We start from the raw sequence: 15,790 nt of genomic DNA, 5'->3' as shown, positions 1-15,790 counted from the left end.
TCCATGATTATAATCTTAATAAGGGTCCAGTAAGGAAAAAAAAATGTGCAGCAGCTCCTCCACCATTGGGGCCAAGCTGTATTTTCTGCAGTGCCAACCTGGACCACCTTGCCAGCCTCGGTCCAGCCCATACAAATGACGGCATTCTCATTCTCTGCCCAGTTAGCTCCAAAGCTTTGCTTGCTTTATTTGGTCCTTTGCCAATGGGTCCCTTCAGGGTGTGAAAAATGTTGGGTTCTCAACTCATGGAAGGTTGAGGGAGAACCTTATTCTTTCTACTTTCTTAGATAAAATGGTGGGCTTTCCAAGAAAAATCTAATAGACATACATGGACTCTCAAGGAACAGCTTGCAAAACTCTAAAGTAGGTCAGGACTGGAGTATAAAATAATTACATGCTTTAGAAGTTAAGTAGAAAATAATGTTTCCCGCCATTCTCAATGAAACTGTGATGTCCCATTTCTGAAACACTCTTCGTGTGCCCTAGCAGTAGAGTACTATCAGGGGCAGGGTGGGTGGTGTCAAAAGAAAGCTGACCGCTCCAAGAATAAGGGTGGTTTACTGGCTTCCATCCAGGGATTGGGGGGTGAGGGGTGGCCTACAAAATCAGAGAAAAGCAGAGGCATCTAAGAACTCTGAGAAGGGCTTCTGAGAGGGGCTTGCCTAATTGCATTTCTCTATTGTTTACGTCAGCAAATTGGCAAAGAAAGGAGGGCCTGAGTCATTAGGATGTGTTAGGGATAGATCATTTGGGAGAAACATAGTTTGGCGCATCAGTGGGGTATGTAAAATTAACAGGACAAAAACAAGACAATTGTTAATGGTAGTTAATTAGAAATGTACTCAAAGACCCAAATTTAATTGACTGCCAATGTGAATGTCTATTATTTTTATGCTGTAACAGTTTTATGTCCTATATTTTATTTTTCATCTGCACAATGAAAGTTTTAACGATATAAAAACTGAAAAAGTCAACATTTCCTGGGGGCAAAATGTAGGTCAGATGTCTGAGGGAAGTTGTAATTTAAGCAGACCTCTTCTTTTGGAAATACAGTCATACACTTCATGTTTAAATAGTGATCACATTCTTCCTAAGTATACATACAGTTTGTATCCATCCATGTGTCTCAACACATGTTCTATGCAGTACACACTGGGTATGCGCCTCCATTCAGGCATGCTACAGAGAATTTTAATTTACCACAAACAAAACCTTGAATCAAAATGAGGACTTTAAAGAAGACCACTTGACCAAAGACCACTTTAGCAGGACTTTGAGCTTGAACAAACAGCCAAATAAAACTGGCCATCTTATACAGGAGGCTTTCATCACAAGCCAAAAGTGAATGTTCACTTACTAATGAGAAACTTCTTGCATTCTGTTACGTAATTACTGGATGAGGAAGTGCATGCTGCTCAATGTGAATGTTCGGACAACAGACCTTATTAATATTTCATACAAAGTCCTGAGAACAGAGCATGAGTTCATTTGCCAAAGGCCCCTTTGCCACTTTTCTATGCTTTGTGAGATTTTCCTCCTCTTCCCACTCTTCATAGTAATATGGTGAATCTGATGAATAATTGTTTCTAATGAGTTAACTGTCTCCTGTAATTGCTATCAAACATTTCATTATGTGTTTTAAATTAAACCAAAAGGCTGAGTCATAGGAAATCTATGCTGGATGGTTTTTGTTTTTTTGGATTTTTTTTGAGACAGAGTCTCACTCTGTCGCCCAGGCTGGAGTGCAGTGATGCACTCTCGGCTCACTGCAACCTGTACCTCCCAGGTTCAAGCGATTCTCCTGCCTCCACCTCCCAAGTAGCTGGGACTATAGGTGCATGCCACCACACCAGCTAATTTTTTATATTTTTAGTAGAATCGGGGTTTCACCGTGTTAGCCAGGATGGTGTTGATCTCTTACCGCATGATCCACCTGTGTTTGCCTCCCAAAGTGCTGGGATTATAGGCATGAACCACCACATCTGGCCGCTGGATGGTTTTTATAGTGATCTTTTCAGCAAGATTCAATGTAGTTTCTCAGGTTACCAGAAGATAGTGACACACAATTTGGGAAGATTCTTTAAGAAGATTGGCAGAACCTCGCAGATTTTCTTTGGCCAAATTCACAGATTTTAAAAAACTGAATAAGCATTTTTATTATTGAATCTAGAAACTAATGTTCTGACACAAGATCTTTAGGTGACAGATAAGTAGAACAAATCACTTATAAAACACGTGCCTCTGCCTGGGAATCTACATTTTAGTATATCTCCATTGGCATGGTAGATTTTTGAAATATGGTATCTATTCTGTGACTTTAATGTAAAATCCATGCCCTTTTAGTTAACAAAGCAGAATCTGTTGGATTGAGAAGATGGAAATGGTGTGATGGATTTGGACTATGGCCCTGACAGTGCCTTATAATGAGCTTCTGGTCACTAGCCCTTGTCTCCTCATGCTTTCTCTAGAAGCCTCCTAGGACATTTTGCCACCTTGAATGCAATGGTCTACTTCATTATAATAGCTGTAATAGATTTAATCTGTAAGTCATTTTTGGTGCCAAAAGCCACGTTCATCCCTTTACACACATTATCTCTAATCTGTACAACAGTTCTACGGAACGCTGATTACTTCCCCTATTTTCCCATAAGTAAAACTGAAGTTCAGAGAGTTATTTCTCACATGTTTTCAGATTATGGTATAAAAGAGGGGCTGGGTGCAATGGCTCATGGGTATAATCCCAGTGCTTGGGAGGCTGAGGTGAGAGGATCGGTTGAGCCCAGGAGTTGGAGACCAGTCTGGGTAACAGAGAGAGGCTTTATCTCTACAAAAATAAAAATAAAAAAATTAGCTGGGCATGGTGACAAGCGCCTATGGTCCCAGCTACTCCGGAGGCTGAGACGGGAGGATGGCTTGAGACGGGAGGATGGCTTGAGTCAGGAGGATGGCTTGAGCCTGGGAGGTCAAGGCTGCAGTGTTGCCACTGAACTCCAGCCTGGGAGACACAGTGAGATCCTGTCTCAAATAAATAAATAAAAGGCAAGGGGCTAGATAGATTGGCATTCCAGGAGGTTACTTTTCCCTGGTTTCCCATAGGACTCCTCAGAGGACATACCTGTGGATTCCCAGAGGAAAGAGCCAAAGTCTGCAGGGGATAGGTTTGGGAGGGTGCTGGCCTAACCTGGTAGGTTTGCTCTTGCCCGTACTGAGTTAGAGCTGACCCATCTGCTGAGTTAGAGCTGAGCAAAGGATGGGAGAGAAAAGGAGAAAGAGGCGAGCAGCAAATAGTTGAATTGGGCTCAAATTTCATGATATCTTTCGGGAAACAGTGATGACCTACAGCTGATTTGGGCCCCAGTGGGATAAGCAGGTCTAAATAAGACCAGCCTCAGGAGGGTGGCAAGTCTAACAGTTAATGGGCCTGCTTATTGTGGCACTTGCCCCTGTTCGTATTGTCCCTTTCTGTGACTTTCTCACCATGCAGGGGTATTTGATCTCTTGCAGGGCAGGGAAGCCCCATTCTCTCATTTATTGTTCGGGATTAATGTTCTGGATTAGTATTCAGCAAGCACTCGACCCTCAGTGGGCCTCACAGAAGCTCATGGCTATTTAGGCAGGAGAGCAATTAAAGGAGATGAAAAGGAGGGGTCAAAAGAAAATGAAGGCGAAAACATGAGGGTTTATATTTGATGAGGGAATGAAATGGGGACATGGAGGCTGCTAATTTCAGCCTCGGCATGCTTTGGCCTATCACTTCAAATGATTAATTCACTCAGAATTGAAGAATGTTGAGCCAGGCACAGTGGCATGCTCTTGTAATCCTAGCTAAGAGGGAGGATTGCTTGAACCTAAGAGTTTAAGACCAGCCTGGGCAACATAGCAAGACCCCCATTTCCAAAAAAAAAAAAAAAAAAAAAGGGGAATTAAGGAATGTTAAAGATTTAATTTTTGAAAAGAGATTGCTTTATAGGTGAGGAATTGTGGCTCAAAGATGAAGAGTTATCTCACAGCTAGTTAATGGCAAGCTCAGGACTAGATGCATGTCTCTGATTTCCTGTTTACTATTATTTCTACCATAACATCCTGTTGAGTCTCCCTGTGCTTATAATCTGGCCAAGCGAGTCAACCATGAGTGGTAGATGGTGAGTGCTACAGTTTAGATGCAGCACCAAGGAGGAGGTGGGATCTGGGCCCTAAAGAGGGTGGGTAAGTCCTGGAAAGTTAAATGGAAGGGGAGTGGAACAAAGATGTGACGGAGTGACATAGACATACAAACAGGTTGGAAAGTTGAAAAGAACTTGCCAAAGATTAATATGATTGGTTCATCAGATTTGGGTTGAGAAAAAATAAAAACCAAAATTAGAAAGGTAATTTTGGACCTGATGTGAAATGTTTTCAGTGGAGGCTGAATGGCTGAGCCAGGCAGTCACTACCTGGCTAGTGCCTGCATGTGTTGCTATCTATTGGCCAGGAGCCTACTTTGTCCCTTCTCCCAGGCTGATGGTCTTCCACAGATTCATTATTGGTGGTCTTCTACATGCGGCACTCCTCCAGCCTGCGGTACGCACAGTCTCAGAAACTCTGCCTCCCATGTCTGAAAATCAAAGGCTTGGGTTTTCACTTGCCCTTTTAAAAAACATTACATGGATGCTTATTATTCCAGTTTCTTAGGTCTTTAATGTTCCATTTGCCTTGTCATCATCATTGAAAATTACATAAGATGATCACTGATTGCTACCTTATTGATAAATCAACCCTTGTGAGTATGAAAAAAGTCCTTGAACAAGTAGCGTGAGGAAAACAAAAATTGGTATTTAAAGACCATCGAGAGCCAAATATAATAGAGGATGGTGGCTGATAGAGGCTGTATAGCCTGGGATTCCTATTTTTATTTTCTTTATAGCTAAGTTGTTAAGTATTTCCCTATGGGATGTTAAGTGCTGGATATGTGCTTTATATGCATCATCTCATTTAATCATCACAGAACTTCTGTGATAGAATTATTACCATTTTCCAGATCAGGCAGAGAGTTTGAGTATCTTGTTAGGACACTTGTCCTGGCTAAGATGTCAAAGAGATTATAAGTGAGTGGTCTTCCAGCACAACATCAACCAGGCAACGGAAAGCACATCGTTTGTCACTACCAGGATTGGTTGTGCCACAACTACTTAGACATTAAAGTGAGTAATTTTTAGTCAAAAGCTCACGATCCACAAAACCGGTATGGTGACATCAAGAGATGCAACATAGTTTAGAGCTTAAGGACGTGGGCCCTATTGCCTGAGTCCTGGCTTTGCCACCTACTGCCATCCACTGGCTGTGTGATTCTGGGCAAAATAAACCACCTCTCTGAGTCTGGGTTTCCTCATCTACAAATGGAGTTAACAGCACTGACATTGTAAGGTTATTTGGGGGAGTTAAGTGAGATAATAGATGTGAAGTACTTAGCGGAGTGGCTGGCACATTGCAAGTGCTAAGTTTGTTTGCTGAAAGATACCTGGTACTTCTAGTACTTTTAGGCAGCTCTGGGGCTGCCACTGCAAAGCCACTTCCCTTTGAAGTGGCATCATGTACACACTAATGTCCTGACAAGATGACCCATGCTATTAGGTTAATGTTCTCCTAGGAAATATATTTGCATCTTGGGACAGGTCCTCTGACTGTTTATTCCAAAGAAATCAGAATGGGACTAGAAATAGTGGCTGTTTCAGATTATTTAGAAAATCAAAGGAGTTACAATATCCAAGGATCTACTCTCATTGGTGAATTCTACCTCAGCTATTCAAATGCTCAATCACCACATCTTGTTCAGCCTATAGTAGTATATGGGCTCTTGTCATTTTACTTGCCTATGCTCAATTGTATTCTGATATTTTTCCATGAATTTGACTTGTCTCTTCAATAAACATATATGTTCCTAAACAACAGAAGGAATTAAATCATCTGCTTCTTGAAGGGGGTGTGATTTTACATCTTACATGGACTAGGAGTAAGAAAATTCTGTTTTAGTTGAATAAAATGGTACTATTATTGATAAGCCAATATTTTTGCCTATCCTTGAAGATAGGCAAGAAGAAGAGGCCACTGCCAGTCAGTTTCCTATTTGCCATTAGACCAGAAGACACTAGTGGCTCTGCATGTCAGCATCTCTGCCTGAGTTGAAACTGTCCATGACTATCAGTTTGTCAGGTGCTGATACTGCTGTGCTGAGGTTAGCCAAGGGTCCTGGCAGATCCCGTGTCTTCATTAATATTCATCATTGCGAATGAAGAGGTGCTGACGGTGGTGACATAGTGCTTAGATCAAGGGTGTATGTGAGGTCATTTAACAGTCACTAGAGCCCCTTTTTCAGCATACTTGAGGTAAGTGTAGATGGTAGGGTTGTCATCTGATGTGAGGTTAGGTCCACATCTCATCAGTCCATTCTTTGTCAGGATCCACTCTTCACATCAGGGAGTAAACTGAGCAAAAGACACATGTTGCTCACCCACTGTTTACCAGGTGATTGGGCCAGGCACCAAAGCTATAATGATGAATAAAACACAGTCCCTGTCCATAGGTAAGTAGCTCCCGATGAAATCAGATAATAAACTGACAACTAACATTAATGATTTGTTTCCTGTGTACCAGGCACTGTGCTAAGTGTGTTACACATTTGGTATCACCCTAATATTTGCTGATGTCAAAGCAATCTTCTTGCAATTCTTTATTTAAATTATTTTCCTTATGTGTGTGTTTTCAGTGCCTGTAATAAAACTAGTAAGACATGGTAGCATGGGGTTGCTTTTATGAGTTGGCTATGCTAAGAACACATCCATTCCCAAAGAATTTGAGGTGGTTCACAAAAAGTACAATACATAACTAAGCAGCCTGGATGAAGTGAAAAAAATGGATAAGACTAGTATGAAGATACTGCCCACAGGCTTTACTTTCCAGTTGTCAAGAAAGAGAAAGAGAAGTGAAACAAACATTTGCAAGATTAAGGGGCTCATAAGATACCTTTCAGAGAACTGAGATCTAAGAGAAATTACTTCTTCTCTCATACACTGCAAGACACTAATAGTAGGCAAACTCCCGAACACAATTCTACCACAGTGAGTGTCAGGTCTGGTTAACTAACATCCCTCAATGTTGGCCAATGACATAGCATCAAAGCAGAATTTATTAAAAGTGATTTTGTGGGCTGGTGTGATCTGAGGACAAAATTTCAGAATGATACAAGAAATCAAGATGACTGCAAGTCCTCCGAGCAATCTTCTGTGACTATGATTCTCATAGTCAGGTTTTTGACATCCAGAGTTATATAACTGGAATGTTATAAAACCATGATTTCAACTCAGGTCTGGCTAGCTCTAAAATCTGTTTTCCTTATGCTAAACTCTGATTTCCTACCTCCACTCCCAAAAGCTTTCTAGATGTTTCAGTATTGAGCACTAAATAAAAACTAAGCTGTTCTCTTCCTTTTTGTGAGAACAAAATATAATGATAGCTTAAAATGTTCTCCACTGAATGACTGAAGCTATCATTTTAAGCTTCCTTCTTGAATGTGTTAAAGGATATTTTTTGTAGGTACTCCTAATATTTTCTTAAAGGTTTCTTATTTCTCAAATCATCCTTCCTCACTGACTAGTCCTTCACTAAGAAGAAAAGTGAATGAACAAAACAGGTGTCCTCTGTGAGTCTCCTATCTGGGTGTAGGCAAGTAAGCACCCACTCTTTTAGCCTCTCAGTTACCCAGGTGTGGGGCTGTGAGGATCCCCTGACCCTGGAAAAGACTGTGTGAAGGAGAGCAGGGAGCAGGGAGGGAGAGGGTGCCTGGTTGCGGGGGAGGGGAGATTGCTGGCACTCACTCTAGAAGCTAGCAGAAGGAGCGAGGAGGAAGGAAAAGCAGAGGCTGGGAAGAAGGGCCGTGTTCTGAGTGTGAATGGACCACAGGGCTCTCGAGAGCAGGAAGCAGCATGAGCCAAGACGCTCACGGAAAAGCTCTTATCTAAACAGAGGTGGCCCAGGACGCTGGATCCCCTCCACCATTGTCCAGGGAGCCGACCCAAAGCCCACAACCCCCGAAACTCTTCTCCACTCCCCCTTCTCCATTGAGGCAAGAAGTAGTTTTCAGTATGGGCTCCAAGGCGTCACTAGGTCTCTCATTGCACAAAAAAACCACTCCTCCAGGATCCCCTCGGCCTGACCCTGTGACCACCCTGAAAGCCTAGGCCCTTTTCCTGGTGCAAAAGGAGCAGGAACCATTCTGTCTAAACACTCCTTCCAATGCTATGCCTTTTTCTGCCAGCATCCGCTCTCCTATATTGTTTCATTTGTTTTAAGAGAACGTGGCCAGGCACAGTGGCTCACGCCTGTAATCCCAGCACTTTGGGAGGCTGAGGTGGGCGGATCACTTGAGGTCAGGAGTTCCAGACCAGCCTGGCCAGCATCGTAAAACCCTTGTCTCTACTAAAAATACAAAAATTACCTGGGCGTGGTGGTTTGTGCCTATAATTCTAGCTACTCAGGAGGCAGAGACAGGAGAATTGCTTGAACCTGGGAGGCAGAGGTTGCAGTGAGCCGAGACTGCACCACTACACTCCAGCCTGGGCGACAGAGTGAGACTCCATCTCAAAAAAAACCAAAAAATAGTTGGGTGCAGTGGCTCACGCCTATAATCCCAGCACTTTGGGAGGCCAAGGCGGGTAGATCACAAGGTCAGGAGTTCAAGACCAGACTGGTCAACATGGTGAAACCCCGTCTCTACTAAAAAATACAAAAATTAGCTGGACATGGTAGCTCGTGCCTGTAATCCCAGCTACTTGGGAGGCTGAGGTAGGAGAATTGCTTGAACCAGGACCCCGGAGGTAGAGGTTGCAGTGAGCCGAGATTGCACCACTGCACTCCAACCTGGACTACAGAGCAAGACTCCATCTCAAAAAAAAAAAAAAAAAAAAGTGAGTGTCCGGGCACAGTGGCTCATGGCTCACGGCTTATGCCTGTAATCCCAGCACTTTGGGAGGCAGAGGCAGGTGGATCACTTGAGGTCAGGAGTTCCAGACCAGCCTGGTCAACATGGCTAAACCCCATCTCTACCAAAAATACAAAAATTAGCTGGATGTGGTGGTGGGCACCTGTAATCCCAGCTACTTGGGAGGCTGAGGCAAGAGAATCACTTGAACCCGGGAGGCAGAGGATGCAGTGAGCCGAGATGGTGCCACTTCACTCCAGCCTGGGCAACAGAGTGAGACTGCATCTCAAAAAATAAATTTAAAAAAACCTGAGAGGAGGGGAAAAGATAATGTTTGCAGGTTCTGTTAATCTGATGGCTCAGACACACGATTGCTAATGTTTTGACACGACACCCACAGTAGCAGAGGAATGTTTACATCAGGCCCTGCTACAGGATGGCTGCCATAATGGGGCCAGCCCTGGTCATGCCCTCTGGCAGGGTTCCAGGTGGGCTTTTTTTTCCCTTCCTATTTTTTTTTACAGACATTTTACAGCCTCAATTTGCTTTTCATTACTCCTCTACCCTTTTGTTTCCTAGCTTGAAATGATTCAGTATTCTTTACAAACAGATTCTAATCACAGTTAGCACGTGCAGTAAAATCTCATTAAACAGATAAGCAGTGTTCACACAAGTCCTCAGATTTCATCATTCAAAAAAAAAAAGAGAGGGAGATTATTATCTGTCTTGAGACTTTGTAGAACTTTCTAGAGCCTCTTTGCTGCCAAATTAAATATGCTTTCATTATACATTTAATATAAACATTCATTCCTAGGCAATGGCTCTGGGTCAAATAGGCAGCCATTGGGGGTTGGGTACTCAAATCACCACTCACCCACACCCCTGTCCCCAGGGCACTCATTTTAGTATTGAAGATTGTAATAAAACAAGCCAGCTTCATCCCACAACATGCTCACTGAGCATGCAGACAAAAGTTACCAAGGAGAGAAAAAAATTGTGATAAATATTGGATGGCTTTATTTTGTTGTAAGATTTTTTTAATGATAAAATGTATCAGCCAGTAGAAGGCAAAGAGTTCCTATAATTTCACCATCAAGGCATGTTTATGACCAAAACAAACTAGAATTTATGTCAAAAATGTAACAAAAATGTCAAGTGTTCTTCTGCCCCTTTCTCTTGTCGTTGTCCGCCAATAGACAAGTGTGTCTTCTTTCTCCCTCTTGAAAACAAAATTTTAATTTTCCCAGTGTCTCTGACTTTGTGCTGGTTTGAATTTGGAGGCCCCCCAGAGTTTTCTTCTGTAACAGGTGACTCTGAGCTGGATTTCCCTTATGGTGGGAAAGGTTTGGAGAGGTTTTTGGGATCAGAAGTCACCCTACTTGATGGACAGAGCTCTGGGATGGTGAAAGAGTTAGGAGAGTCTGGGTTCTGATCCTAATTCTGCTCCTTCCCCTGTGAGCCTAAGCAAAGCATCTGATTTTTCTGAGTCTCAGTTTCCTTATTGATAAAAGGATTTATGAAATAGGGATCATAATACCTGCTTCATAGGATGACTGTGAGAACTAATTGAGGCAAAATGTGCGTTGCTTCTAGCCCAAGCTATAGTAGCACATAGTAGCAGCACACAAAACTTGTTTCCCTTCAAGCAGCCAAGAATCAGATAATAGCACAGCAGAGATTTTGAAAGAAATGCCAGCTTCATATCATTTATTGAAAGAGGATCCTTTTTTAAAAAAATCTGTGTGTCTTAAGACTCAGGCTGTAAAGCAGAACTTCTAGAGTCAGTGTGGTTATTAAACTTGCAGGAAATCATTTATGAAATGATAATTTTATACTGGATTGCTACAGGAGTCTTGGGTACCATAACAGACACTAAACAGATGGACAGTTTCTAGAAAGGCTAAATGAAGTGTTGAACCATCCCACCCAATTCTCCAGAGAATCAATTATTTTCTCACAAGAGAACCACTTCAAAGAAAACACAAATACTTACTATCAGTAGCTAACACTCACCCAGCTGGGCTTTCCCTTCTGATTCCACCAGATGTGACAATCTATCCTCTAAAGAAAAGAAAGTACCAGCTCTGAACTTTTAAGTAGTGGGAGGGTAAAGGAAGGCAGGAGGAATGAAGAAAATCTAAAAATAAGAATTGTTAACAACTAGCAAGGCTGGGCATGGTGGCTCACGCCTGTAATCCCAGCACTTTAGGAGGCTGAGGCAGGTGGATCACCTGAGGTCAGGAGATTGAGACCAGCCTGGCTAACATGGTAAAACACCATGTCTACTAAAAACACAAAAAATTAGCTGGGCATGGTGGCACATGCCTGCAATCCCAGCTACTCGGGAAGCTGAGGCAGGAGAATCGCTTGAACCCAGGAGGTAGAGGTTGCAGCAAGCCAGTCACATCACTGCACTCCAGCTTGGGCAACAAGAGCAAAACTCAGTCTCAGGAAAACAAAACAAAACAAAACAAAAAACTGCAGCAATTAAGAAAAAGCACAGATGAACACAAAAGGTTACCTTTGGGTATACACTGTGCATTACATTTTGTGAGTGTTGGATTTGTGAAGGTGAATGGAACCTGACTTGAATTCAGAAACTACAGGGTGACAAAGTAAGCTCTCATAGATACTGTAGTATAAACTGTAATTGCAGACTGTGCATGCACTAGTCATTCAACATATTTTGGTTGTGTAAGATGAGAGATGTTTAGCAAATTTTGAAAAGAGGCTGACCGTGTTATGCAAAAAGAGCTAAAAAAAAAAAGACATTAAATCCTCAAAGTAGTAATGGTGTTTGTGTAGTGAATATTTGAGACGTCTTTTCTTATTATATCCGAGAAGTACTGGAGCATAATAACTGCTTGTCATGTGATGGTAGTACATGGATATCATGTTACATATGGTGTTGAAGTTAAGTGCACAGGTTCTGAAATGAGCCAGAATTGAGTGCAAATTCTGCCAGCAGTCAATACTGTCAAGACTGTAGCTTTGGCCAGACACATTAGCTCACACCTGTAAACCCAGCACCTTGGGAAGCTGAGGAAGGCAGATTGCTTGAGCCTAGGAGTTTGAGACCAGCCTGTGCAGCATGATGAAACCACATCTCCACTAAAAATATAAAAATTAGCCTGGCATGATGGCACACACATGTAGTCCGGGCTACTCAGGAGGCTGAGGTGGAGAATCACTTGAGCCCAGGAAGTCAAGGCTGTAATGAGCCAAGATCACTCCACTGCACTCCAGCCTGGGTGACAGGAAAAAAAAAAGAGAGATCATAGATTTGACCTCTCTGTTGGCTTTGCCTTTTTCTGTGGCCCCGACTGCCTTCATCTGTCTTTGGTCACAGAGAAGCCAAGTATTTTTTAGTGTGATAGGAACAGGGCAAATTCATCACCACTACAAGAACATTAACCCAAAGCATGTAGGTCAGTAGTGTCATTTGCATATATAAAGGGTGGCAGTTTCCCATAATGTGTAAAGAGAAGACTAATAACTTAGACCAGATGGGGAGTTCCACAGATGGCTCCCACTTGGAGAGTCCCACTTGGAGTGTAGAAGGCTGATATATCACACGTGAGGTTCTAGCTCCATGTGTTGGAAACATAATTGGCTGCTTTCTTTTAATTTATTTATATCAATCTCTAGTCCAAAACTAAGTTGTTTCAGCTCCAGAGCAATCAGCAGAGATGACATGGAGTACACTCTTAGCCCAGAATTTTTTTTTCCTTTCACTGGTTATAAATACCTCCCTGCCATTGTACTTGGCATGCTGTATGCAAATGGAGGTAGGAGTCCTATAGCTCATTAGGAAAGGGATGGAGGCTTGGAGCAAAGAGAGGACAGCGCTGAGCTGAGGCTGATAACAGTGGCCTTGTCCAGAATAGTGCATGGGAGCTTTCTTATCTTGCTTTGGCAGGAGGTGCTGTGGACTTCCTGTGCGAAATCAGGAGCGAACGCTGCTTTCCTCTTGTTGTTCGGCTTCCTCCCCCCTCAAGACAGTTCCCAGCACAGTGATTATCTCTGCATCTTCAAACATGGCACAATCTACTTCCTTAAGAGCTTGATGTATTCTTAAGGCTTAGGCAAATTCCCCTCCCCTCAAATCTCTTTTCAAGTGCTGTTATATAGTAAGGCTTCTAAATGACATTCTATTTTTATAGCTCCAATTACAAAGAGGGAAAAATAACAGCCCCTAAATTAGAAAATAGCCACAGAATCTGTCCTTTTTATGTGGAAGAGCTGGCAATAAGTCTGGCCTATAGTTTCCATACTAGGGCTTGTCCCCTTAGTAACTCAGAGTCATGGGTGTGGGATGGGGGAGGTGCGGGGTGTCAGAGGTCAACAGCCCCAAGTGAACTCAGTTAGCAGACTGTATTTCCCTTGAGAAACACCCAGGCTTGCTTTATTCTAACATATTTCTTTGCATTTCCTAAAGCCCAAGAGTATGAAATTAAGATCTTTGACTAGGGCCCCCCCATCTTTTTCCTTGCTTTGGGGAAAAAGGAATATAATCTAAAAGCTTGTCTTCCAGATACAAGAGAACTTAAGCTGTTTGACGTCACAATCCCAAGTACATATGCATGTGTCTAATCTAGGTATACACATGTGTATATGTGCACATTATATATACTCATACCTGTACTGAGAGTATATGAAAGATAGTATAACAGGAGATTAAGGCAGGGATATTATAGTTAGAAAATGGAGAATATGGATAATGAAAACATAGGGCAAAGTGACTCTTCTATAACAACTTTTAAACTTTGTCATTAAAATGTTTCTAATAAAGGGGAAAGTGTATAATTTCTCTTTGGCTCAGTTTACTCTACTTATCAATAAGCATTAAAATGTTCACTTGTTTTACCTGATGATTATTATAAGGATTATAGCTGGTTAACTGCAGAAATTCCTTAAGGAATGGTCACCTCTTATTCGTTCTTTTTAAATTTTAAATCTTATAATCTAACTGTAAAGACAGACATCTTTAAAAACATTTGGGTAAATCTGATATATGATTTAGGTGCAAACACCACTACAGAATTATTGCTAATTCTCTTAGATATAAAAGTAGCATTGTGGTTATATTGGAAAATTTGCATATTTTTTAGAGATACCCACTGAATTACATATGGCTAAAATGACAAGATGTCTGAGATTTGTTTTAAAATACAGAAATCCTTCATTTGGCCAGGCTGAAAATTTTTAAAAATAAATAAATAAATAAAATACAGAAGAAAAAAAAGAAGGGATAGATTAAGCCAATGTGACAAAATCTTGATAACTATCAAATCTGGGTGATGAGTATATGGGGACATATCACACTATTCTCTCTACTTATCAGTATGTTTGAAAATAATAGACAATTAAAAACAAATAAAAACTTTTACCAAAAACAACATGTGCCGTCTGCATATGTGCAAATGTTTATGGGGTGCCGGACTGCATGCTCAGACCCTGCTTAGCCATGGGGACAGAGTGGATATGTTGATTTGTCCCCTGTCCTACTGTAGCTGTTAGCCCAGTGGGTCCTCAGAACCATTAAGTCAGCACTTAAAAGGTGGTGAGTACTCTGCAGGAGGACATTCCAGGGCAAGTACCCCCACAGATGCAATAGTTTAATACTCTGGAGTCCTTCTCAGCTCAAGGACCAGAGAGGAATAATAACAGAATGTTTTTCTGACCACATTACCTTCTATCTTCTCCTTTTCTTACTGACTCTAGCATCTCATTTTCCTCTCACATAAGTCATTCCTGCTCTTGGCTATTTAAGATGAACCATTCATTTTTTTTCTGGAAATGAAGCTTAAAAAGTCCACTTAGCCTGTAATCTCAGCTACAGGCTGAAGCGGCAGGATTACTGCGCACCACTGCATACTAGCCTAGTGACAGAGTGAGACTCTGTTTCTAAAAATAATATTAATAATAAAATTCCTCTTGGTTTAAAAATCTACAGAATCTGCCCAAGACATGTACAAATTAGAGACCAGCAAGCTTTCTGCTCAACAAAAATTTTAGTCCAGAAAGTCAAAATGCAAAACGGTGAAATGTTTAAAACAGAGAGAACTCATAGACCTCAAAGATAAATAATATCGACACCCTTATTTTATAATGAAACACTTGAGGCCTGAGAGCTTACCATGTTACCCCAAAACTTGAACAGAAATAGACTGAATTTAATAACTGCTTCATGATGTTTATTTTCATATGCACTTTATTAGCCCTGGAAAAAATTAGCTGTCCAACTGCATATTCTGATTAAAAGCCAGCCTTTTATACATATAAAATGCTATGATTTCCTTCAGGTTTTCATTCATTAACATAACTTCATTTTTTCCCCTGTGTTTGCATGTTACTTCCACTAAAAACTAAAATCTAGATATTAAATGTTCTAATTTATGCATTTTTATTTAATATTAACATTTAGAACAAGAAGGATGTATGGTGACACACTGGTGTGGGGCTTTTTCTCAAGTATCAGCTAAATATATTTGCTATTTTTAAGTTTTGAGGATGAATATAGGAAAAAATCTAAGGAAAAGAAGACTCACACATAAAATTTGTGACTTTGTAATCGGAGGACTTATACCAGGTTTTTATTTCACCTGTCCCCACTGACTGGACCGTGCTGCAGAGCCACATTGTGATAACATTTTTTTTTAATAGGTCTGACTTTTGTTCCAATAATGAAGAGTCCTTTATCCTGGATCCTGACAGCAACATAGGAAACAGAATTGAGAGCATCACTCAGCGCATGGCAATAATAGAAGGAAAGAATAAGGTACTGTTTGTAAAAATAAGCAATGAGATACTCATTCTACAAATACACTCTCCACT

General features: G+C 41.4%; 1 protein-coding gene across 2 annotated transcripts in view; it reads left to right on the top strand.

Moving 5' to 3' along the window:
* FLT1 (fms related receptor tyrosine kinase 1) overlaps positions 1–15,790 on the top strand; it is a 192,658-nt gene that overhangs the window by 74,677 nt on the left and 102,191 nt on the right. For both annotated transcript variants that reach the window (XM_021676188.2, XM_021676189.2), the window contains exon 11: positions 15,620–15,734. In XM_021676188.2, coding sequence (XP_021531863.2) covers positions 15,620–15,734 — 115 coding nt within the window. The remainder of the gene's footprint in view (positions 1–15,619; positions 15,735–15,790) is intronic.

Source organism: Aotus nancymaae, unplaced genomic scaffold (genome assembly GCF_030222135.1).
Source record: "Aotus nancymaae isolate 86718 unplaced genomic scaffold, 86718_ANA_hifiasm-v0.15.2.pri h1tg000043l, whole genome shotgun sequence".
In the NCBI taxonomy this organism is placed as follows: domain Eukaryota; kingdom Metazoa; phylum Chordata; class Mammalia; order Primates; family Aotidae; genus Aotus; species Aotus nancymaae.
Note: the sequence above shows the minus strand (reverse complement) of the source record. Positions and strands in the feature narration are given on the sequence as shown.